Source organism: Berghia stephanieae, chromosome 5, assembly GCF_034508935.2.
Source record: "Berghia stephanieae isolate SIO BIC M18660-M18661 chromosome 5, UCSD_Bste_1.3, whole genome shotgun sequence".
NCBI lineage: Eukaryota > Metazoa > Mollusca > Gastropoda > Nudibranchia > Aeolidiidae > Berghia > Berghia stephanieae.
Window position 1 is genome coordinate 50,621,763 of NC_088364.1, and position 27,500 is coordinate 50,649,262.

The window sequence follows — 27,500 nt, forward strand, 5'->3', positions numbered from 1 at the left end:
AAGGTCTCAACGATGCACCACTCAGGGTGGGACTCGAACTCTGGACCTTCCGATCCGAAGGCGAGTGTCACACCACAAGACCCAAGTAGCACAAGCTGTAGACTAAGACGAAAAAAAAAGATGTGCCTGACACAGACATGGAATTATTTGACAAGAAACGAACACGGAAAATATCAGGGAACCATAGTTGATAGAAAATATCGATGGGGAAAGGGAAACAAATATTCATGGAAGTGTTTTTGTGCGTTTCAGGCTAAATTGCTCAAAAAATGAATGTAAAATATTATAGAATCACTCCTTAGCCTTTTTGTAATTCACAAAGACATTAGAAGGCAACGGAGCAAATTGGCTTGATTTTATCAATTAAAACACCCCAAAAAAAAACTCGAGCTTTTATATAGAGCAATATCCACTAAACTCCTCAAAGCGCTTTACTAGTGGTCGCTGACCAACAGCTGCTGTGTGACATGTAACATGTAGAACGAGACATGACGCCTGTTAGGCGATATTACAAAAAAATTTTTGACCGAGACAACTCTGTTAACGCCCAGGTAGTATTTTACACCTGAGTACGGCGAGAGAACGTGAATAAAGAGCCTTTTCCAAGGACTCAACTATGCCCCGAGTGAGACTCGAACCCAGGACCTTCGGTTTCCAAATTCGAGTGTCATACCATTAGACCACAGAACCCCACATGGCTTTTTAATTGTAAAACTCGATGGAATAATTAAAACACAATTGATTTTTTTAATCACACTTTAAAAGCATTTTTTAGAAATGCAATACTAAAATTACATTCCTTGACACGTGTCAAATTTTTAAAAGTTCACTCCGCAAATAAGGTTTTACGACTATTTTAATGTGTTTTGTAGCTCATTATATTCGAATGTAAGAATCGTACCCAGTTCCACCATGATTTCCCACACCGCGCTGGCAAGTTCCTCAGCATCCAGCTTCTCTTCCACTAAATCTTCAACACCAAAATATCCCATTTCTTCAATGTGGTCCAGGTGATCTTTAATCTCATCCAGGAATTTACTGGCCATTGCCACGAAAATCTTCTTGGCTTTCTGAATGAGGAAGAGGCAAAGAACATTAATAGTTAGAAGGCGAAAGATGTAAAAAGATGTAAAAATAAGATAGATGTCTCCTTTGGAAATATGGCAGAATGGCAAAAAGCTAAACCATAATGTAATCCATGCATCATTCTGATGTTACGTCAGAATGAATTTTGATGAAAAAAAAATCAAATTTAACTCTAAAAATGACCAGAATTAACTAATCTAGAACTTTGGAGATTATGAAAGATAAAACAAGTCTCCCCAATGAAAGCATCTATTTTACCTTGAATGTTATAAATTAATTAGGCTTTTATCTGAACTTTAAGTGACTGGTTTATACCGATATGTTACCTGTTTGAGATTCGTAATTATTCAGAAGGAAGAAAAGGCGTAGACACCTTTAACGGTTAGGTTTTCATTTAACACCTGAGTATGGAGAAAAGTGAGCATTTTCCAAAGACTCAACTATGTGTGCACATATTATTTGATCGATTACTTAGATTGTTGCTTTTAATCAGTGGAAAAAAAGACAATATGTGGCCCATCTTCAGATGCGGTATAAATCTCGCAAGGATAAAATATGTAAAAGGGATATTTAAAAAAAAATTCTTTATATTTGTAACCAGTCTTCTCACACCAGATTCGGAAAATGTGATTGAATGTCAAAGGTATAACAATTATTGTGAAGGAAAAATGCAGTGCCAAAAGATTTTACTATTTAGATGGTTTTCAGCCATCGGCGACAGTGTAGTGACCCGATCAAGAAGAGACAGGAGATACAGAGAGCAGGGTCTTATATCCCTCGTAATCAGAAGAGTGATGCCTTATATACGCACCCATCCTCCACCGAGAGAAAAGAATTAAAACATTTTGATATATATTTTGATATAGGAAAGGATATAACCTGCGTCATGGCCATCAGATCAGCTTTTGGTGCATACATCAAGCAGCTGGCTACATCCAAATTGTAGGGAGGTTTGAAAATGTTGCTGATGTCACTGAAATATGAAGGGGAATGAGTTATCGTAAATAGTTCATTGTAAACTTGAACTTTAATATAGAGCAACTCCACTAGACGTGCGCAAAGGGCTTTACGTAGGGTCCCCGATCAAGAGCAACACGAAACATATAGAACGAGACATGACGCCTGTTAGGCGATATTACAATTTTTTTCCCGATGGAGACAACGCTGGTACTCATTTTACACTTGAGTACGGTGAGAGAATGTGAATAAAAAGCCTTTTCCAATGACTCAACTATGCGCCGAAAAAAGCACGATCGCTTCCGATTCCAAAAGCGAGTGTCATACTACAAGACCACATAGCCGCACAGGGTAAAACTAGATATAGAAAGCTAAATATATTTTGAAGAATATTGTTTCTGCAATCATATTTAAAAAGGACGGCATCTATAGACAATATAGACATATTGCATAGAAATATGTTGGATTGTGTGCATATAACTATGTATAGATATAAAAATACATGCTTTTAGACAGATCAATATTATTATTCTCAAAAGAAAATTATTATTACGCCCTTCCGCCATAAGATATCGTCGCCTAGACATTCCAGGAACAGGAAGGAATATAGATAGTTAATCAAACAAGATGTCTGATGTCAACAGGAATCACCCATGTTGTCCAAGTGAGCAAATTGGGGGTTAATAATCTTGCCCAAGGAAAAAAAACGAAAGTGCCTGAAGCGGGGCTCGAACCCGGGATTTTACGGGTCACAGTGCAATGCATTAACCACTCGGCTACTTTGTCCCCTTTATATGCTAAATAAAACATTTTCTTGTCAAATAGAAAATGTGTTTTATCATTGTAGAGTAAATTTGCGTCACTCAAAGTATTTTACAGATTGTGGTTGTGGTAGACCTATGAACAGTTATATTTAAAAATGAACAACTTATTAATGAATGTGTAAAGTACAAAATAGAAAACTGAGTTGCGAAAAGGATGTAGAATACATGAGATCCATCGCAGCGACCGTCATCAGTGGAAAGAACTCACTCAACAAATCAGAGAAGCTATCAATGCGTCCCAGTCCAAAGATTTGGAGGCGATCGGCAATACGTCAATATATCTAAAGCTATCAAAGTATCTTATATTATTATATCTCAACATTTATACAAAATATATACTGATTGGTACCAAATGGGGTCCCAACAGCTCAGTTAGTAGAGCAGTTTCTTCACACGCAAAGGAATCGAATCAATCCCGGGTGCAGTCGAGATTTTTTCTGACCCCATTGTCCAACCAATAGTGATTGGGTAGATGGGTCTGTCAGACGTGGTGGAAAGTACTCTGCGATAGACCAGAGTCCTATCTACCCAGAGGGTAGCAAACAATTGCTGTTGTGCGTTTAAAGGTATAGAAATTGGAATAAACTCCGGCTCCATGGGCCTAATGGCTCCGAAGGACTACTTTTTTTATCTTATTAAATGCATCCTTAAAAAAATTACTTTTGGTAATGCGTCTTTATCTTTTTGAAAACAGCCATTCTAGCACCGATGCTGAGCTGGCGGCAGTGGCAAAGCTGATAGCTCAAACGAACAGCAGCCTTTGGTGTCAGTTTATCGACATGGCTCTCATCCATCCCACACAGCATTGCCGGGCCTTTCCTCAGTAGAAGATCTTCATCCCACTCATTCGCATCACGCAGCTCCTCCTTATATGTAGAGAGAAAAAAAATTATGACATTGTGAAATAACTTTTTAGATATCAGTGGGGCAGGATGGTCGTTGTTTAACCTTAAATGTGACCAATCGTCTGAAAACAGCATCCTTTGTGGTCGGGGGAGGGGGGGGGGGACTTGATACTAAAATTGAATTAAAGCTTAACTTATAGATAGTTCTTAGTTGACGTCACTCAGGTCTTTGTTATTGTTTTTGCCATTCGCGTTTATGAGTAATGCTCACTAAACTGTATTAACCTGACTATAAACGTTCATGGATACACACAATTTATGTGTTGTTTCGTTATACTTCCGGATGTCAATGTTATGAGCTTCTTAGCCAAGCGCATACTATCTATACAATTAGGAGAGAAGTGCCCGAGTGGTTAAGACATTGCACCGTGATCCGCAAGGTCCCGTCATCGAGCCCCACTTCAGACACTTAAGTTTTTGTTTTTGTTTTGCTTGGGGACGATTATTAACCCCCAATTTTCTCACTTTAGACAACATTGTTGATTCCCGTTGGCATCATTGGTGGATTGTCTATATTTCCTTCATGGAATGCCTAGGCGATAGGGTCTAAAGGTCTCATTGCGAAAGGGTGCACTTTTTAAAAAAATACAATTTATATTGAAATAAAAACCTTGTTAAGGACAGATTCGTGTGTTTAAGTAAACCTTTAAAGAACACCGCGGCTCAGCGGTATATTATTTGCTTTGTACTCTAAAAGGTACTGAGTTCGGCTATTCGCGCTGTGTTGCCTTAGCAAGTCACCGCGCCCTAGATCACTTTGCAGCGCTGCACTGACTCTGATACCTGGGTTATACTAGCCTTTGCTTGAAAAAGACCATAAAGAGAAATTTCCCATCAGAAATGAATAAAAGGAATTTATTGATCTATTCATAAAATTTCATCATTATGATTATTGTGAATTCGAATTCAATTTTGTACATTTAGTTCACATGGATATTACTCGTACAATGGGATTGACACTATCTAATGATTTTCACTCATTTTTTATTTTCGTTTGAAATGGTCGAATGCAATGATCAGCTTAAGTACTTGCCTGTGTTAAGTTATTTAACAAGGTTAAGACCTTGAATATGCATCATGAAAACAAACCCTCAGATAATCACAAAGTTAAAGTCTATTTAGTTCCTATCCTTTCATCCATATTAAATTTTCATGAACAGCAACAATCAACCTGGTTTACACAGTCGATGTTTACAAAGGAAGTGAGGGAGAGGGAGAAGGAGAAGGATGATGGGGAGGAATAGGAGGCAGAGGAGGATGATTAGGAAGAGAACGAGCCGAAAATGAAGGCGTTGAGTAACCCGACTTTAAGCATCGCCAAGGGCAGTTCTCCCTTTGTAGTGATTGGCAACCATTTCGTATATTCCGATATGTCGTATTCATTTAACATTTGTTCTGTTTAATCGTGTCTTTATTTTCATTTTCTCCTCTTTTTCTTTTTTTAATTTTCTTTCTTTCCTATCATATTTCTTTTCCTCCTTTTTTTTTTTACTTTAGATTTTTTTAAAATGTTATTTTGTTATTTTAAAAAAATATTGATACTAGGCTCAATTATCAAATTGCATGTCATTATACTAAAATCAGATGACCAATAAGATTTCTCCTTATTCCACTCACATCAATTTCCAGGAATTCTTCAAAATGTTCCATTATTTCATCGGGAAACATTGATGCAACACATTCATCGGACTTTCCTTCTGCCATGAAGATTGCTTTTCTGGTGTCTTTGGATAATTGTTTCAGATCTGATTTCCTGTTGAAAAACATTTGGAAAGAATTGAGAAAAGTAAGGACAGGGCAAGAGCATTTATATATGGCAACATCCACTAATCGTGCTCATAGAGCTTTAAAAGGGGTCCCTAGCTAACAACAACACTTAAACATCTAGGACGATTGTACATTTTTTTTTCGACAGAGACAACAGTGTTAACGGATACTCATTTATACATGACTACGGCGAGGGAATGGGAAGTCAAGAGCCCATTCCAAGGACTCAACAATGCAACGCTCAGAGAGAGAGAGAGAGAGAGAGAGAGAGAGAGAGAGAGAGAGAGAGAGAGAGACTCGAACGCTGGACCTTTCAACTCGAAGGCGATGTCAGACCAGAGGACCACATAGCCGCACTAACTAGGAATGTAGTATCCTGGACCGGTACAATGCAACGTGGTGAAGGATACAAGAAGAGTGAGACTGAATTGTTTTATATTAATGGGGAGGTGACTTTCACAATCCGCTAAGTCCCATAGAGATGGAAAACGAGTTGCCACTTTAAAGCAATCTGTTGGATACCTTATGATAGAAAGTTTGAAGACTCAAAACACCTGAGATATTGCTCTATTAGGCTGACAAGACAAGTATATTCCCATTTAAGTTTATTCAAAACTGACAAGGAAATGCAGTTTTCGCTTGAAAATAGGATTTAGAAAGCTTTGAAAATAACCGCCTCAAATATTATTCTCAAAGCGCTTGTAATCTCAAACCAAACTGCGGGAAGTAACATATAGGACAAAACATGACCTATTGTAATGGGATCTTTTCAGAGAGTTGAGCAACATTTAGATGGTAGATACCTGAACTAAGTAAAAATGCAAAGAGGGGGAGGGATTAGGAGGCAATTCCCTCTATTTAAAACAAGAAGCAAACAATGTGAGTTTTAAATGCCACTTTATATAGCGTTATCTCCATCTAATGAGCTCAACCCGCTTTACAATTGATCCCAAACCAAACAGCAACACTTAATACGCAAGACAATGCATGATGCATATACAGCAGCAGCTTCTTGTGGACTCATACTGCTACTGATGCTTTACGTTAGGTTTTCACTGTGGCTATGTGATCTTGTGGTATGACACTCGCTTTCGGATCGGAAGGTCCTGGGTTCGAGCCTCGCGCTCGGCGCATAGTTGAGTCATTGGAAAAGACTATTTACTCATATTCTCTCACCGTACTCAGGTGTAAAATGAGTACCTGGCTGTTAGCAGCGTTGTCTTTGTCCGAAAAATTATAATATCGCCTAACAGGCGTCATGTCCCGTCCTACATGTTAAATATTGCTGTTGACCAGGGACCCCTTGTAAAGCGCTTTGAGCACATTTAGTGGATATTGCGCTATACAAAGCTCAATTTTATTATATATTTATTAACTCGCAACATCCGCCAGTCGGATAAAATGCACTGACACACAAAACTATATATGTAACCTGAAACGTGCATAGCCAGAACTTATTTCGGCTCGAAACGGCGGGGGCATTAACCGTCCATTATGCACTTGAGAGGGATTTCCCATTTCCTCTCTCGTTCTTATTAAACCAGCCACTTTTGTAATCGTCTCCCCATCGAACATCGGTGTGCTGGCTTGCTCACATTATCGGGCCCCATACTTTGAATTTGTTGCTGCAGCATACTACATGTGTACAGGTTCGAACCCGCCCGGTAACTTTATCACAACACAACGCTCGACCAGATGCGGTACTGTCACATTTTGAATACTTCAATCAGTTATATTTTAAGCAGCAAAATATCATCAAATACAAGGAACTTCTCAAACATTGTTGATTACCTGGCCCTAGTGAAGTAGCAGTCAAGAGATTCGATGACAGACTCATCCATACAGATGTCTGTTTCGTTGCCGTCCAATCCAAAAATCTTCTTGACCATTTTGAATCCGCTAGATAGCTGGAAAATAGACGAACGTTAATGATGATATTATTATTACTTGTATCATTTATGTTAATGGTAATGGTAATAATAATAATAATAATAATAATAATAATAATAATAATAATAATAATAATAATAAATAATAATAATGATAATAATAATAATATAATAATAATAATAATAATAATAATAATAATAATAATAATAATATAATAATAATAATAATAATAATAATAAATAATAATAATAATAATAATAATAATAATAATAATAATAATAATAAATAATAATAATAATAATAATAATAATAATAATAATAATAATAATAATAATAATAATAATAATAATAATAATAATAATGTTTATTGCGCGCGTAACAGCAAATATATTAGAACTAGACGTCCAATTATCTTTTGTAATAAGACGTGCCCGTGCCCGTTCAAGAATTTGTTCTCAAACATCCTGTTTAACTAGAATGGATTTTGACGCATTATGTTATCCTGACTAGATATATCTAATACTTATCTTATCGTCAAATTATACAAATTCGAGAAACAAGCATGGTAAACAGAATATTATATTTTAACTAGAAATTTCATAAGTGAGGTCATTGGAGAGTTATTAATAAAGACGATCGACTCCTACGTTTGAAATGTGTAACTTGCTCCCAATGCGCACTGGCAAGGTGTCACAGCGATATTGAAAGCTCGGGCGAAATTTCAATTGCAGGAGTTGAACATTCTTATAATATTATTATAACGGCAATTATTGAATGTCATGCTTTATCCTATAAGTTGTCAATATAATGTGCTAAACTAAAGATACGACATATTTTACCTTTTTCTGCTCAACAGGTCCTCCACCATTCCCAGCTTTAGACTTCAGGCCCGTTTTTACCTCTTTGAGAAACTCCAGAGATTTTTCCGATTCGGGTATTTCTTCCAAAAAGTCCTCATTGACGGAGGAAAAGCCGTCATCAAAATCCTGTTCAAAGTCCAAATCATCAATTTTTAAGCTCCCGTTGGCCACCCAATCAATAATCATATCGAAGGTAACTTCAAACATTTCATAGAGGAATGCTTCCACGTCTCCAAACCTTTTCATTGAAAACTTATCCCCAATAGTGTTGTTCATCTTCATCAGGTAAGTGGCATTATACCGTTTTGATGGTTTGTCACTGAGTTTTTCCGTGTAATTGGACTCTTGTATTTTGAAGGTTTTCAGCTTATACTTCAGAACATCCAATAAAACCGCTGAAAGAAAAACAAGTATCATATTTCCTTTATTTGTATATTTGGGTAATTGAGAAATCAATTTATATTCAATAGGGCAGACAAATGGATTGGCGACATGTAAAAAGTGATCAACAAAATGAATAGAATAACTTCAAAAAAAGAAGAAAAGACAAAACACGGAACGTTTCGGCTAAAAATACTTCTCCGGCCAACAAAAAAAAAACAATTTAACAATTAATACATAACTTCAAAACCAATGTAATAATAATTTTGCTGCCATTGTGTTTAGACAAGGACTTCAATTCGGCAACTGGCAACTTCGTATCTATGTCATCTAATCGCATAGGTAGCATTGCCACAACACCAAATTCTCCAAAAATTGTAATACACACTTTTCAATTAGATAAACAAAAATGCGGACAGTTTTCATCTTAAACTGATTTGTTTTATCCGGTCAAGAAAAGTTATGGCGTAGACTATTTTACATGAAGAATTTGAAAATGCTTTGCCGGCCATTGCTTGTCGTATCCATGAGTAATACCCAATTTTCGCAACATACGCTGTAATTCTTTATCACGTAAACATCACATTACGATAAACTTAAAATAATAGTGTCGTATAATGTCTCATACGACATGTAAACAACTTTTAAAAATTATTACTATGCTGAGGCCTTTATAAAAATATATATTTTTATAGAGCATTCCCGTGTATGCGCTTCTCAATTCTTCATATATTCCAAAAACTGGCCAGATGGAAATTATTTTCATTTGATACACATAGTTTCCCTTTTTGACCTCTTCTTTGCACTAACTTTAAAGTAATATCGCCACTGCCTCGTATGGAGCTTGTCTGAGTATTTGGAGTAAAGTTCTTGCCAATGGATACAGCTCCTGATCATAAATTTTATCTTTCTTGTACCCAATCCGACAGCTAATATCCTTAACATGGCTTGACCTTTGTGTCAAGACAAAACATGATGTTGTTGATCTATCGACTCTGGGTGTTTTAATACTGTGGAGATGTTACAACCGATTTACCTTTTTTATTCAGATGTGTTAATCAATCGATACAGTGTGTCCGTTTAAGTGGGTTATTTTAGACCCTCTCATTACCAACCATAGGAAAATCGACACATGTATCACGATGCAAACAACAATTTTATCATTCTGATTTCCTTTATATACATCATAACATTTAAACAATTCTTTTGTTACAGCTTGACTCTAAGAACAGTGTGGAGTTTGTTTTACTGCACAATATTATGTATCTATAGAATATACTTGTTGCTTTTCTTTTTGAGTTAGAAAAATCTAGTATTTGGATCGGTGCGACATATTGCGTAAAATTTTTTAACTCGCTAGAGAGAATTGATTATAAAATGATGTTTTACAAACCATCTTTGAAACTCATTTTATTGCTCTTTTCCTTTCCTCCCTCTTTTACGAAAGCATCAAGAGCAAAGTCTGTATCTGATACTTCGAATTTGGAATCCTTTTCTTCTTTCTCTCCTTTTTCTTTCTGTTTCTTTTCCTTTCTTTTAAACATATCCTTTTTCTGAAAAAAAAAAAAAAATGAAGACTTAAGATAACATAATTATCAATAACTTTAATGATGATGATGATGATGATGATGATGATGATGATGATGATGATGATGATGATGATGAGGTGGATGATGATGATGATGATGATGATGATGATGATGATGATGATGATGATGATGATGATGATGTTGATGATGATGATGAATAATAATAATAATAATAATAATAATAATAATAATAATAATAATAATAATAATAATCATCATCATCATCATAATAATAATAATAATAACAATAAGAAGAAGAAGAAGAAAAAGAAGAAGAAGAAGAGGAAGATGAGGAAAAAGAAGAAGAAGAATGAAATTAATGAATATGAAATGTGATGATAATGATCTAATTTGGTGAAAATAATTAATTGCTTTGGATTTACAAGAGCAACCATCTCTCTGCAGCAAGAAACTCAGTGACAGACTGTTGTTCATTGCAATATATTTTGAATGATTTCTTCGACCGACATGTTGTAATAAAGGTTCTTTCAAATAAGATTTTTTAAGAACAAAAAATAACAGCAAAACACGTTTTGGTGATTAACTAGAAGAATAAATTGCGCACTTTTTGATGTTATAGTTGATACTGGTGAGTATACCATCAATACAAAGTTCAAAGTTCACACAATTTGATGACAACATACAGTACAATCGGAGATATTCAGCAGGTGTCAAGACTTGTCAGTCAAGCGTAGTATATTTAGTAGCGGGATGTTTATTCATATTCTTAGGACTACGGGATAATAAAAAGCGAGGATGGATGATCTTTATTGTCAATCAGGATAATATATTTTGACTAGAAAATAAGATGCAGTCACTGGAAATCAAAAGATGAATTACACAAGGTAGGTGTATCCAGTCCTCAGGAAGAGTGGATTTATTTACATTTCCATTGAAATAGGATCTATATTTTTTTACTTCACATTTTTCTTCCCTATTCTTTGCCAATCACCAATACAATACTTACAACATTATCGGGCAAGTAGTCGTTGAAGTAGATGTCATCATCCTCAAAGTCGTCGAAGTCTAAATATTCACCCAGATGGCCGAGGTTGTCTACAACAAGATTTTTTAAAGCCTTGGGAGAATCCTTGATTGCCTGTGTTGGATGCATAATATAGTCAATATTATTATTCCTCATTACTAAGATATTGATCCATCTCATGAGTTTTATAAAGTGGTCGACAAAATTAAATAAAACAAAATGAATAACATATTAGCTCCCAAAAAAAGGGACAACAAAATATCGAACACAGAACGTTTCGGGCTCAAATCCCTTTTCCGTCTGTCTACAAAAACAATTAAAATGGGAATAGAGAGTTTGGAATTCTGTCTTTTTAAAATGTTATGTTTACTTGTTATATATTTAAATTGAATTTGTAGTCGCCTGAGAAAAGTTTAAAGACTACAAAATATTGTTGTATATGTTGTATATCTTGTTTTGGGTGTTTTTGTTTGTTTGTATTTTTGTTTTTGGTTTATTTTTGGTTTGGATTTTTTGGTTTTGTTTATGTTTGTTCGTGTGATTGTTTTGTATTTGTTTTGACAGCTAAGGAAGAGATGGGGTACAGAGATGCGTTTGTTATTTCCATAATTTCCATTTAACTGTGTTCGTCATATGTATATTTTATTGTATTTATTTTTATGTAGATCAAGTAAACAATATAGGGATATTATGGTAATATTACATATTTAAAAGCTAACATACAACATAGCACTCAATTGTACGGCGTTGTGTCCAAAAAGTACGAGGCGTGGCCTGTGACCTGTATATAATGGATTCGAAGCGTAAAATTTAGACTTGGGAAAGACATTTTATACATTTTTACATTTATCCACCTTACTTACGTGTAACATTTGTACCTGACAGGAAACCGCGCAATCTCCGAGCAAAATGAAGAAGAAAGAAACTGTAAAAGGTGTTATGCAACATATTATATGTTAAATATTAAATTTATTTTAGGGCCCCTTCTGAAGCGCTTTTTGTATATTGAGTGGATGTTTAATGTTATATAAAAGTTTAAAATTTTAACCACAGAAACATTTGTAGCGCAATATCCACTAAACGTGCTCAACGCGCTTTACAACGGGTCCCTTGCCAACAAAATAGCTAACATATAAGACAAGAAAGAACGTCGACTGAAAGGACATGACATTTTTTTTTCGACAGAGACAACGCTGTTTGAGTACAGCGAAAGAATGTGAATTTAGGGCCTATTCCAAGGACACAACTTTGCATAGCTCAGAGCGGGACTCGAACCCAGGACCTACCTGTCCGAAGGCGAGCGTAATACGACTAGATCATAAAGCAGCCTGAAAATGACCACCATTAAAAAGTACAATATAATCACCTTTTTAGCGATTGCTCTGCAACTCATCTCATTCATGTCACACGAAAAGTCGTCGTTTTCTTTGAAGAAGCCACTTAGGACGAATTTGACCATTTCCTCTGCTGGGAAGTCCTGGATGTCGCTACATGGAAGCACCAGAATAGCCTGACCAAGCAAATGGGCCGTGGATGCATTGGCGGCCTTTGATTCCTACACAGAGATAGTCAAAGATGGTTTGATATCCTTTTTTAACGGTTATGTAATGAATGTAAGCTTCAATTTAATTACGAAAACAGTTAGAATGGACGTTTCGGGTTTCCCCTTTATCAACAAACAGGATGAATGAAACACTACAGATCATCTCATTCATCTGTAGTGATTCATTCATCCTGTTTGTTGATAAAGGGGAAATCCAAAACGTCCATTCTACCTGTTTTCGTAATTAAATTGAAGCTTGCATTCAATTTCAAATTGTTATTTATTTTTTAAGGTTAAACAATAGGCTGAATATATCATTTAAAGACATGAATGAAGTAAAACGTCTAGAAAAAAAATTCAGTTTGATCGACTTGGGGGGCCAAATTAGAATTTGCCCTAATTTGTTAAAAATAATATTTCCGTTCATCCCTATTTTAAGTCTAGCCTCTGATATCATAAAACTGCTGTTGTTAACCCCTTAACTACCGAACTCTGGAAAGACATGTATTTAAAAATTTGCCAAGAACACTTGTCTTTCAAATATCGATCGATTTAGTGACCCTCATATTGGAAAAAAAAATTTTTTTAACTCTCTAACATTGGACATCGGGATGATTTCTTTTAAAATATGAGAGTCGTTTAAATCGTAGGATATTTGAAGGACGAGTTTTCTGGCCACATTTTCAATGCGTGTTTTCCAGAGTTGGGAAGTTAACTGGTTAAGAATCCATAGATATTCCATTCGATTAAAAATACCACTCTGGATTATATCGGATTCTTGTTACAATAAATTATTTATGTATTTTATAAATACTCATGAACATAGGATAATGGGGAAAATAAGACTGAAATTATTTATATTACTTATATCAAGACACAATAATATAACAACAAAGTAGGCCTTAAGAGCCATATTGCCCATGGAGCCGGAGTTTAGAACCTGACAATAGCAATTGCTAGCTACCTTTTGAATAGGATGCTAGTCTATCGCAATATACTTTCCACCAGACCTAACAGACCCAGCTCCAAATCACTGTTGGGTGGATAGGAGGGTCGTAAAAAATCTCGACTTCACTTGGTATTGATCTTGGGCCCTTTGTATGTGAAGCAAATGTTCAACTAACAACTAACTGAGAAATTTAGACCCAATATACCATCAAGGCTTATAGAAAATCCATGGCCAAGACAAAGATTATAGACAGTGTTATTTCGTGTAGTATCGTTATTATTCATTCCACCTACCGGGATCTTGTCACCAATTTTATCCAGGACTACATCAAGCTGAAGAAAAAAAAAACATTTAAAAATCTTTTATCGAACAAAGAAAGTAATGATCATATTTATGTGCACATATATACAAGTCTGAGAGTCAAGTGAAATTTGGTGCCAAAGTCGTGACGTCACTTCCTCTTAACAACGTTCACAGCAACAAAAAACGGTTCCACTTAGAAATCGGTAAAACAGACAGGCCTTCCCCTCAAAGCGGTGTCCACATTTAGGGGCAACTACCACTACTATTACTACCACTACTCCTACTCCTACTACTACTACTACTACTACTACTACTACTACTACTACTACTACTACTACTACTACTACTACTACTACTACTACTACTACTACTACAACTACTAATATTAATACTACTCCTACTAATACTATTACGACTATAAGCACTGGTAGGAAAGACCAAACTTCAGGTATTGTGACCACCGCTGTCATCACCACATTACATTTATCCGTACAACAACTGGTACGACCAAAACTACAAATATCACTACGACCGATAATACTTCTGGTCTTACCACTACAACAACAACTACGACTACCAATACTGCGCTGGCAACAGCAACATTAGCATCAATAATTCCGCTATAACTATCACTGATGCTGTTGCTGCTTCCACTATAATTACATTTACTATTACTTCTATTAATACTATCATCTACGACCATCACTACCAATACCACCATCACCATCATCATCCCAATTATCATCAATACCACCACCATCGACACCACCAACACTACTACCACTATCACAAACATCACCATCATTACTACTACACTACTACTACTACTACTACTACTACTACTACTACTACTACTACTACTACTACTACTACTACTACTACTACCACCACTACTATTACTCCAACTGCTACTACTGATACTGCTACTACTACTACTACTACTACTACTACTACTACTACTACTACTACTACTACTACTACTACTACTACTACTGCCATCACCATCAATGCTACTATTACTAGTACCACTACTACTACTACTACTACTACTACTACTACTACTACTACTACTACTACTACTACTACTACTACTACTACTACTACTACTACTACTGCCATCACCATCAATGCTACTATTACTAGTACACTACTACTACTATACTACTACTAACTACTACTACTACTACTACTACTACTACTACTACTACTACTACTACTACTATACTACTACTACTAACTACATACTATAATTTAATAATAATAATAATAATAATAATAATAATAATAATAATAATAATAATAATAATAATAATAATAATAATAATAATAATATAATAATACTTTATTGCATCCCAAAAAGGAAATTTTTTTGTACAGACGTGTTATAATTTACACAATAAAAATACAATGGAAATAGGATGTATATATAAAAAAAATAAATAAATAAATTAAAAAAAAAAAAATAAAAAAAGGAGCAGCTCTATAACCAGAGCTGCGCTTTATAATATGAATAATATCAACACTGTAAAATAGTTAAAACTGTCACTATAAATTGAAAATTGAAAAGATTGAAAAACAAATAAATTAATAAATTAATATTTATATTTAAAAAAAGTAAAAATGAGAAATAATTATATAAAATGATTATTGCTTGTTGTTATAAAGCCTAATACTGGACGGCAGAAAAGATTTTCGGTGTCTCTCTGTTTTCGTTGAAATAGAGAAAGGGCGACCACTTCTTTCTGACATAATAATTGATGGTCTTAGTGGATGATACTGGTCATTTAATATTTTAGTTATTTTAGTTATACAAAATTTCTCGTATAAAAGATCTACATCGTCAACATCATTTATATAGCGTTTAATGGATTTTTTAATATTTGAATTTATTTTGTTCCTTTCCACTGCGAAGCAATTGCCTCCCCAAGCTGTTATACAAAATGACAAAACACTTTCGATTACTGCTCTATAAAATAATGTGCAGAGGGTTTTATCTATTCTAAACTGAGAGAGTTTTGATAAAAAATATGTACGTCTGCACATCTTATGCCTAATTATTTTCAAGTGTTCATCCCACTTGAGCCTGTCATCAATCGTTACACCAAGGTATTTGTAGTGAGGAACTCGCTGGACGAATTGGTCCTTTAATTTTAACGGTTCTATCGGTTCCTTCACTCTCCTAAAGTCAATCATTAGCTCCTTTGTCTTGCTTATGTTAAGCTCTAGGTGGTGGGCATCACACCAAGACACAAATCTATCAATTTCTTGCCTATAAGCCACTTCGTTGCCATTTGTTATGAGGCCTTGAAGAGCGGTGTCATCTGCAAACTTTATTAAAGGTACACTCAGGTTTTGACTTATACAGTCATTCGTGTATATTGTGAATAATACAGGGGACAATACACAACCTTGAGGAGCACCAGTATTTGTAGTTATACAGGAAGATTTGTTTTGTCCTAATTGAACATATTGTGCTCTCTCCGTAAGAAATTCGAGCACCCAAGCAATTATATACTTGTTTAAATGCAGACTAGTCAATTTTTGAACAACCAACTGAGGTTGCATTGTATTGAACGCTGAAGAAAAATCTGCAAAAAGCAATCTGCAATAGCTCCTAGCGTGATCTAGATGCCTGTAGATGTTGTTTGTAAACAGCAGAATGGCATCCTCTACGCCACGTCCTGGTTTGTAAGCAAATTGATGATTATCACTCAATGGCATAAACTGATTCCTAATTTTAACAAGAACAAGTTTTTCTAAAGATTTCATGACTATTGAAGTCAGCGCAACAGGTCTGAGATCGTTCATAGTTTCAAGTTTTTCTTTTTTTGGAACAGGAATAATTTTTGAAGTTTTCCAAATTTCAGGGATCGAAACGCATTGGAGGGACCAGTTAAAAATATGTGTATAAATGGGGGAAAGCTGATGGGCACATTCTTTTAATAGTTTTCCTTTCAATCCATCCGGCCCAGCAGCCTTCCTCTCGTTTAGTTTCGAAAATACGAATCTCGTTTCCTCCTCACTGACCTCAATAGTCATTTCATCTTCCAAAGCCCTGTCTAATTTCTGTTTTTCATTTTCAATATCAAATTTGTTTGCTGTGTCGAAACGTGAATAAAATTTATTTAAAGTTTCAATTTCGAAATCTTCTGATATAATCGTGGGCTTTGGATTATAGTTAACAGCAGTTTTAAGCCCCCGCCACGTGTCCCGTATATCCCCAGAAGAAAAGCATTTTTCAATTTTATTTTTGTACTTGTCTCTACAACTAGATATTACCCTCTTTATCTCTTTTTGTTTTGTTTTCAGATCTTTTTTGTTTCCACTAGTATAGAGAGTTTTCTTTTGGTTCAATAAAAGTTTTAGATCTTTTGTTATCCAAGGCTTGTTGTTAGGATAATATTTTATTTCTTTTTTACAAGACACTAGCTGTTCACAGAATTTTAAATATTCACTCACACAGTCATTCAGCTCATCCACACTATCACATGATTCGATAAAAAACATTCCAGTCAGTGCATTCAAAACAACCACGCAAATCTTCACACACACTTCCGTTCCAGATCTGTACACTTTTCTTTACTGGTTTTACACGTTTAAAAACAGGGCGGTAGGTGGGGAGTAGCAAGAGCATGCAGTGGTCAGATAAACCTAATGGGGCGCGGGGTAAACATTTATAACTATTTTTAATATTACACAGGAATAAATCTAATGTTTTTTTGTCCCTTGTCTCGCAGTCTACGTATTGATGAAGTCCCGGGAGAGTAAAATCTACTACTACGATTACTACTACTACAACTACTACTGCGATCACCATCAATACTACTATTACTACTACCAAAATTACTACTTCTCATACTACTACTACTAATGCTGCTACTACTAATACTACTACTACTAAAACTACTACTACTACTACTACTACTACTACTACTACTACTACTACTACTACTACTACTACTACTACTACTACTACTACTACTACTACTACTACTACTACTACTAGTAGTAGTAGTAGTAGTAGTACTTCTACCTATGATGACAACGCTTTATTGTCTACAATGTCTTACCGTTTCCCTCGGGAACTTTCCAAATTTTTGTATTTTAGGCCACACTTTCATCAAGACGTGATCTGGAATATTTTTAAATAAATGGCTTGGCGCTGCTGGTAGGAAAATGCCCAGCTCCATCAGTTGCGTTACATTCAATGTCATATTTCTATCAGAAAAGATCCTCATCATAAGGGGCCTCAGCTGTAATAGATTATAAAATCTCAATTATATTTTGTTACCACAATAATACCAAGGTAATATTATTGTAAAGACAAAGGTACTTTAATTGATTTGTCGAATACGTCGGCTCAAATAAATGAGTCAACATAAGATACTTTTTTCCTGCAAATCTAAAAAACATGACTGTATGGATGCAATAAGAGGTTTGAACAATATAAATATATATGTATATATTTTTTTTTTAATGTGGTAAGATAATTAATAATTTTCATGTCTTCTTTTTTTCACACGCCATTGTCGTCTTTGACACACTGTTTTACAAATTAAAAAAGGTTAATTAAAGCAATATTCAATAATAGTATAATATATAATAATAATAATAATATAATAATATAATAATAATAATAATAATAATAATAATAATAATAATAATAATAATAATAATAATAATAATAATAATATAAATAATAATAATAATAATAATATATAATATAATAATAATAATAATAATAATAATAATAATAATAATAATAATAATAATAAATAATAATAATATAATAATAATAATAATAATAATAATAATAATAATAATAATATAATAATAATAATAATAATAATAATAATATAATAATAATAATAAATAATAATAATAATAATAATAATAATATAATAATAATATAATAATAAATAATAATAATAATAATAATAATAATAATAATAATAATAATAATAATAATAATAATAATAATAATAATAATAATTTCATTTAATTCTTAGTTGAGAAAAACACACTTCACATCTGTCCCATGATCGCTACATTATAAAATATCTAGGGAGGATACTCATTAAATATGAATAGATTGAAATGATTTGTCAATTGTCTTTTAAAATATCCAAAAATGGCCAACAATGCTTTTGAACGAAACTGAAAATATGCCTTAGGAGGAAAAGTTAAAAATTATACTTATCTCTCCAATCTCGCATGTAAAATGTACCCCCGCAGACAAATATTTATAACAATTATGATATTTCTTTTGTAAGGACAGTTAATACATAGTTTGAAATGAAGAACCAAGCTTCCAAAAGTGTAAATCGCTTCATAAAGGCATTCAACAAGGGGCTCCAAAACGTAAAATATGAATTTGATGAATAAGCATTTAATTGATATATTTTTGACTTTATGATATCAATGATGACGGTAGTTATGATCATAACTGTGAAATTTTGACCTTTTGAACTTCTTTTTTCATATGATATTTAAAGGTCGTTCACCTAAGTAACCCTTACTATGCTATGTTATGTTATTTATAATATTGTGAAAGGTGTTTCTATCTTTAAAATAAACCTTTGTCCTAATATAAAATCATGCATTATCATAGTTTAGAATTTCCATTGGATATTCGCGAGAGGCATTCAGTATTAAAAATGTAATAAATGTAATAACGTGTCATTGATATTTAGTCTTCATCGTATATCATAGCATATCGTATCATATTATCTGTAAAAGAGCTTTAAATGCACCTTAAAACTTACGTAACAATATATTTGAAATTATACATTGCACATTCTTTGAGATACAAATATTTAAAAGGGAGAAACAGATCAAAAAGAATAGAAGAAAAGAAAAATTTGAAATACACAAAATGCATCGATTTTTTTATTATTGACCTATTATGAATGCTCAGTCATAATAATATATGCATTTTAAAGCAACAAATTCCCTTTAAGGACATTTTTTAAATTCATTAATATCTTTATAAAAATATACATTTTAAATAATAAAAAAAAATTATGCCTTTTCCGCCACGACATCATAAGACATCGTCGCCTAGGCATTCCACGAAGGAATATAGATAACTCATCAAACAAGATTTTTGATGTCAACAGGAATCACCCATGTTGTCCAAGTGAACAAATTGGCGGTTAATAATCTTGCTCAAGGAAAAAAACAAAAGTGCCTGAAGCGGGGCTCGAACCCGGGTCCTTCCGGGTCACAGTGCAATGCCTTAACCACTCGGTCACTTCACCCCCCATTTTAAACATTTTAAATAAGAGATTAAAAATAATATTAGCTTCGTTCAGCGCTTATTTACTAGTATAGCTAGATTGTTTCACGATGAAGCACAAATACAATATGTCGAATTACATACTTCGTTTGAACTGTATTATGAAAAGTTTGGTATTAAAATTTTGATTTTGCATGTTTGTAATAATGTTCATTTTTGGTAAAGAAAAATACTCAACTGAGGTGTGAATTAGCACCTTTAGACTGTGGTAGATATTGAAAGAGTGTCAGTCTTGTACTGTTTCAAATGGAAGTGTTGTTTCTTACAACCTGCCAGGTAACTAAAATGCCATTGTGAAGATCATTGAGCTGATATATCCGTGTAAAAGCGCTATATATATATTCTCATTTCCAGCTTTTCATTCATTAAATAATTTAAAGGCATTTAAAAAAATCTCTAGTATGAAATGCAACAGAACCAACCTGCTTAATGTTTGGCCTTAGCTCTTTCATGAATGATTCCACAACTTCCTGTTCAAAATCTTCCTCAATGTTCTCAGGATCCCATTCTTGATGGAAGTATTCCTCCTCATAGTCATAATCTCCCTCTTCATCTTCACCATTACCTCCCTCTTCATCCTCCTCATCGTCGTCGTCGTCATCATCATCATCGTGATCGTCATCATCATAATTTTCGTAATATTTCTCAAACTTCTTCAAATCTTCGTAGGAGTACGCTAGCTCGTAAAAGAGTTTGGGACATTGCATGAGAGCATGCCACAGTTCCATCGACGTAAAGCCATCCAACATAGTCACGGTGATGTAAGGGTAGTAATAGATTGACATACAAAAACGCCTGTGGGATAAGTAACAAGTTTTTAATGTTATGCATTTTAATAATACCTTATTTTCATCATATGTCTCCAAATCTCTGTAATATTGAGATTAAAATTTAAATGTATGTTATAATGCAAATGTTTATACATTAAGCAATCTATGTATAGGCAGGAAATGTGTCCGAACGTCCATCTTCTGCATTTAGAAATTATAAGTAACATTTGTTACTAACCACACCAGGAACATTTTTTTGCTAGCGGTTCTTTGTACATTCAGTTTATGTTCCTAAAATCTGTATAAGGCTAGTTACAGTCTGAGGTTGCATTTCTCACAAATCAGGATATTTATACATATTATGATCACCGTATTTTAACTTTAAAATAGCCTGTACCATTGGATTGAAGATTAACAGGCTATGTGGTCTTCTTGTAGGACACTCGCTTTCGGATTGGAAGGTTCTGGGTTCGAGCCTTGCTAGGTGCATAGTGGAGTTCTTGCAAAAGTCTTTACGTACATTCTCTCACATTAGGGGTAGCGTGGCTAAGCGGCACGGTCTTTGATTCGTACCCGAAAGGTACTGAGTTCGATCACAGGCGGCTGCGCTGTGTGGCCTTGAGCAAGTCACCTCGCCCTAGCTCAATTTGCGGCACTGCACTGCGGCTGACGCCTGGGTTATTCCAGTCTTCCCTTGGAATAGACCTCAGAGACAAATTACCCTATGGGATGAATATAGGAAATTTAATTTAATTTAATTTAATTAATTAATTTACTCAGGAGTAAAATGAGTACCTGGCCGTTAACAGTATTGTCTCTGTCGGAAAAAATGTAATATCGCCCAACAGGCGTCACGCCTTGTTTATATATTACGTGTTACCATTCGTCAGAGACCCTTTGCAAAGCGCTTTGAGCACGTTTAGTGGATATTCCGATAATCATATATTTATATATATATATATATATATATATATATATATAGATATAGATATAGATTATATATTTATATGTGTGTGTATATATATATGATATATAATATATATATATATATATATATATATATATATATATATATATATATATATATATATATATATATATATATATATATATATTTATTTATATATATATATAAAGATCAAGCTCAAGAAACAATGATGGGAGTCAAATTGGGAAATGTAAAAGAACGGCATAAAGTACGTAAGACAGCATGTCAATCTGGTGTTAGGTTGGAATGAACTAAATGATGAAAAGTGACTTGGATCTCAACATGATCAGAATAAAGAAATAAAAGTTTAGTGAGCTCAAAGAAACCAAAGTCACTCTGCTCAATCAATGTTTTAGTTTTAACCAGTTAACTGTTGTGGTAGACCCATAGGGCTGAAGTTTATCCCTATTTTTATTGCGTGAAACAGACAACAGAAATAGATTGCCACCCTTTGGATAGGACGCTAGTTTATCGCAAAGTACTTTCCTCCAGAGCTAACAGACCCAGCTACCTAATCAATCCTGGATGGAGATGAGCTCATAAAAAAATTTCGACTGCACCCGGGATCGATCTCGGTCCCTTTGATTGTGAAGCGAGTGATCTACCAACTGAGCTATCGGGACTCCCAGTAAAATGTTGTACTCTGGAAAAACACGTAATTAAAAATTTGGCCAGGAAACTCCGAGGTCCTAGGTTTGAGAGTGTTTTTTTTTCCAAGACGAGGATTATTCAAATCGATTGATGTTAGAAGGACTTACTTGTTGAATGACGGCAAGCTTCTCTTTTCGTAAAGAGTGTCAACCAAAAATGAGACGATTTTCTTGGTGATTATGAAGTTGCCACTGAGGAAATACTCCAGCTGTGAATGACATAAAATAATACGTAATTATATTCCAAATCAAGTTAAAATATATTCGGAGTAGTAAACCTACAGGGGACAAGATTTACTTAGCAAGAATTTGGGAACGGGTGTTTTATCCTGCTCCTAAGTTTACTGAAACAATCAGAATTTAGATTCTAACGTTTACCAATATTTGGTATGACACTCGCCTTCGGATCGGAAGGTCCAGTGTTCGAGTCCTCCTCTAAGCGGTTCATTGTTGAGTCCTTGGAAAAAGCTCTTTACTTGCATTCTCTTACCGTATTCAGTTGTAAAATGAGTACCTGACCCTTAACAGCGTTGTATCTGTCGGAAAAAATATTGTAAGGTCGCCTGACAGGCGTCATGTCTCGTCCTACATCCTAAGTAATGCTGTTGACCTTTTAAAGCGCTTGGATACGTTTAGTGGATTTTGCGTTATATGCTCTAGTTGTTTTGGGGGAAAGAAACGGAGACATCGCACTTGCAATCGCCCATAGAAGGTCTCTTGAAGCGGTTTCATATTTTCAATACGAGAACATTTCCCAGATCGACATAATTTAGTAGCTATGATGCTATATTTTATTGGACAAAGTGCGAGAATCTAAGAAAAACGATGTTCTTTTGCCGAGTTACTGACTGTGAGAAAGTACGTGTGTAATAACGTAAGAGCGGACAATCAACTCTTCAACCCTCGTTTCTATAACAAAAGTGGAAAAGGTTCTTCCTGTACTGATATGTCGGAGTATCATCCAAATCCTTCTGCTGTCGCTTGGTTCTTTTTGTTTTTTTTTGTGTTTTTTTTTTTTTGTTTGTTTGTTTTGTTTTTTGTTTGTTTTTTTTTTTTTTTGTTCGTTTGTATTTCTTTTTTTTTCAAAAGTTCGAATAAAGCTCGGGAATAGGAACAATAATGTGATGTCAATTTTTAAAAAAACTGGTTTCAATCTACTTGGAAGTGTCAAACTTTTCCTCCGGAGGACTGGATGCATTCATTGTTCAACTGATCTTCTGGTTTCAGAGTGAGGGCATCTTATTTTCATCCAATCTCACTCTTTTACGCCCCCCCCCCCCTGTAATCCTTAGAATCTGCCTATACATCCTGTTGCTACTAAAACAGATAAGTTATGCCACCTAAAGATCCAATATATAACCTATTCATTGATTATGCATTGTCAGGGGGCCCTAGCCGACAGCAACACTTAATATATTTGACTCAATGATTCAGAGTTGTCATAAGTCTCAGTTATGAAAAATTGTATTGCTCACATAAAGGATTGGATGAAATTAAATTATATTTTTGGAAATAGGTATCAACTCTCAAAAATATATACAAATGATAAACTAGTGGGTGAAAATACTATTAAATCTAGTTGTTGTGTGAGAAATATTGGGGTGTATTTAGATCAAGGGTTATCCATGGAAGATCATGTTAAAAAATCTGTCAATGTTGTTACTATCACATTAGAAACATTCATTGGGAGAATCAGACATTATATTGATGAGGATGTAACAAAGATTTTTGTTAATTCTTTTATTACTAACAGATTAGATTAATGTCCTGCTCATTTGCTGTTAAAGCAGATTAATTCATCAACTACAAAAAAATTCAAACAAAGCGGCTAGACTTACAAAATTAACGAATAAAAGAGATCATATACATCAGTTCGCCAGGAACTGCACTGGCTTCCTCTGAAGTTTAGGGTTAGTTATTGTGCTTTATTTTTAGATGCAGGGACTATGAACCCACTCGAAATTTAAGATCATCTCAGTCCCAACTTTGAAAGGTTACCACCTAAAAATCCAAGTTTCGTTGGGGTTTTTTTTTAAAAGAAGCCTTTCATCCATTGTGCCACGCCTATGGAACACACTCAGTCCTCGTGCAAAGTCCTGTAAAAATGTATTATCTTTCAGGAAATGTCTGAAGACTGAGTTGTGCCGTAAGGCTTATTCTTTATGAAATAGACGCTGCTTTGATTTTGTTTCTGTATTCATGCTTTATTATGTAGTGTCGTCATTTTGTAAAGCGCCGCAGAGCACATTTAACGTGGATGTTTAGGCTCTATATAAATTCGTTTTTAATATATTTTTATATTATTAATATACGACGAGATATGACGCCTGTTAACGATATTACATTTTTTACGACAGATACAAAGCTGTTCACGGCCAAGTACTCATTTTACACCTGAGTACAATAGGAGTAAAGAGCCTCATCGCAGAACTCAAATATGCGCCATTAAGGGCGGGTCTCGAACCCTTGACCGTCCACTCCGAAGACGAATTTCATACTACTAGACCACATAGCCGCACAAAGGTTATCAATAACGTACACAAGGACCTTACCGTTACGTCATTGAGGTATGCTTGCAGCATGTCATCGGGGAGATGCGTCATAAGTTGTATAACGACTTCTAGTATCTCAAATGACCACCCAGATGGGTTTCCAAGTTCCGCTGCCACACGCTCGGCTAGTCTTCTGGCCACATCCTTGTCCAGCATATGCACAATCTTATTTATGATTTTGAGATTCTCCCTGTGAAACAATTTCAAAATCATTTTAGATTAGTGGTAGGTCATCACCATCATAGTGATTTATTTCAAATCCCTCCTAACTTTCTCAGGATTTTAAATAACCCATACCTTATTTTGCTCACAGCGGCGCCTGTATAATCTTATGTTCCCAGCCGCACCTACATAATTCTACAATTACAAGAACGCCGATTTATGACAATGAATTAATTAACGACCAGCTGAGAGTCGAGATATGCCATGTGTCTACATAACTAATCGACCGGTCCGACTGATCAAAGCAGCAGTAAAATTATCCTAAGATTACGCAATGACGCGTGGATATCTTACCTGACGGACCAGCCAGGACTAGCATAAGCGAAATGTGATTGGATCCGACTAAATGACCAGTAAAATTCTGGCACTAACGAATCCAGGAACATCATTGGTTTCTGGTATTTACTCAACTGCGGTCATATTTCTACTCGCATATAAACCAGTATTCAGCAAAATTCGGCTTTTTTTTCTCATTCCATCACTTTAAAACCAGAATGCTATAGTGATCAACTTGAAATCCAATCTAGCGGAAAATACTGTGGAACAAGGGTACAAATCATTTATATCAACCTTATACCCGTGGACTTAAATTGTGGTGTGATTAATTAATGCCATTTAAAACTAGTATATGTAGTGCGTAATGATTAATATTATAGTATTTTCGCCTGTGCCGTAAGTAGACGCAACCTGTAATATAACAGAATATGAACAGGCAAAAGTAACCCCTAGTGCCGCCACCTGCTGTCAAATAAAGGTCGCCACCAGTCACAGCCAACCTCTACAAAACACATATGGAACAAATAAAATAAATCGAGATACAGACAGTGAAAGAATGAAAAATTAACTTACCCACAACCAAAGATTAATCATTAAAAATGTACGATTATTCTTTTGTTTAATTATGTGTTATGTGATAAATCCGAAATTGTCAGAGCCCCAGTCACCACCATCACCACCACCATCTTACCAATAATTACATCAGAATATTGTTATGAATACATACATGTCAGACAACATCGACCCAATCAGACCATCTATGTCTTCAATAGTGATATCATACGGATCCAGTAAAAAGTCGGATACATTCAATTTCAAACCCGCTGATCGGAGTCGATCCATAACCAATCCGCCGTGCCGCAGTCCTTTTCCCTTTTGAAAAAGAAAAGAAAAACAGAATTAAATGTTTATACTTTATGACAAGACATTAAAACGCTCCAATACCGAAAGAGTCTTCCAACGTATTTATCATGAGAAGGAAAAGGGAAGAAAAAACACTCGAGCTTTTATATAGCGCTATTTCCACCATAGTGCTCAAAGCGATTTGCAAAGGGTCCCTAGCCAATCCCAACATGTAGGACAAGTGATGACGACTTTTAGACGATAATGTAGCAATTTTTTTCAGACAGAGACAACGCTGTTAACGGCTAGGTACTCATTTTAAAAGTGAGTACGGTGAGAGAATGTGAGTAAAAAGCATTTTCCAAGGCCTTAACTATGCTCCACTCAGAGTGAGACTCGAACCCAGGATATTCCAATCCGGAGGCGAGTTTCATGCCACAAGCTCACATATCCGCACAGAAAATCAATTTTCTCATCTTATGTCTACCTCATAATATAATTGTCACTGTTTAAATGTAGATTATGTTTTCATCAACAAATCCATTCAGAGTTGACTACAAGTCTCTGGGTTTTTCTTAAGTTGATGATGGAATTTGATGGATTTGGCCTCAAGAGACGTGCTCTTATTTGCACATAATATGTAAATTCAGCCTCAAGCTTTACTTTCTTGGCCTCAATTAAAAAACAGTTATCTATCATCGGAGGAAAAAAAGAAACAAATATTAAAACACGTGTCATCGGTATAAAAATGTAACAGAAAATATATCTTGTGGGTTTTTAATTATTGTCATTGTTTGTAACGTATTTCTTGTAATAACTGTTATCAATAACTCGTTGTATCGGAAGTTTTTATTACGTAGTT

General features: G+C 34.7%; 1 protein-coding gene across 1 annotated transcript in view; it reads right to left on the bottom strand.

Moving 5' to 3' along the window:
* LOC144973134 (uncharacterized) overlaps nucleotides 1-27,500 on the bottom strand; it is a 93,131-nt gene that overhangs the window by 48,477 nt on the left and 17,154 nt on the right. Inside the window, exons 6-20 of the mRNA XM_078915223.1 lie at nucleotides 26,523-26,668; nucleotides 25,298-25,487; nucleotides 22,854-22,954; nucleotides 20,760-21,132; nucleotides 18,110-18,292; nucleotides 14,030-14,068; nucleotides 12,611-12,799; nucleotides 11,227-11,358; nucleotides 10,064-10,223; nucleotides 8,269-8,684; nucleotides 7,331-7,446; nucleotides 5,390-5,525; nucleotides 3,528-3,733; nucleotides 1,966-2,059; nucleotides 902-1,070 (exon numbers count right to left, since the gene is read on the bottom strand). Coding sequence (XP_078771349.1) covers nucleotides 902-1,070; nucleotides 1,966-2,059; nucleotides 3,528-3,733; nucleotides 5,390-5,525; nucleotides 7,331-7,446; nucleotides 8,269-8,684; nucleotides 10,064-10,223; nucleotides 11,227-11,358; nucleotides 12,611-12,799; nucleotides 14,030-14,068; nucleotides 18,110-18,292; nucleotides 20,760-21,132; nucleotides 22,854-22,954; nucleotides 25,298-25,487; nucleotides 26,523-26,668 — 2,650 coding nt within the window. The remainder of the gene's footprint in view (nucleotides 1-901; nucleotides 1,071-1,965; nucleotides 2,060-3,527; nucleotides 3,734-5,389; nucleotides 5,526-7,330; nucleotides 7,447-8,268; nucleotides 8,685-10,063; nucleotides 10,224-11,226; nucleotides 11,359-12,610; nucleotides 12,800-14,029; nucleotides 14,069-18,109; nucleotides 18,293-20,759; nucleotides 21,133-22,853; nucleotides 22,955-25,297; nucleotides 25,488-26,522; nucleotides 26,669-27,500) is intronic.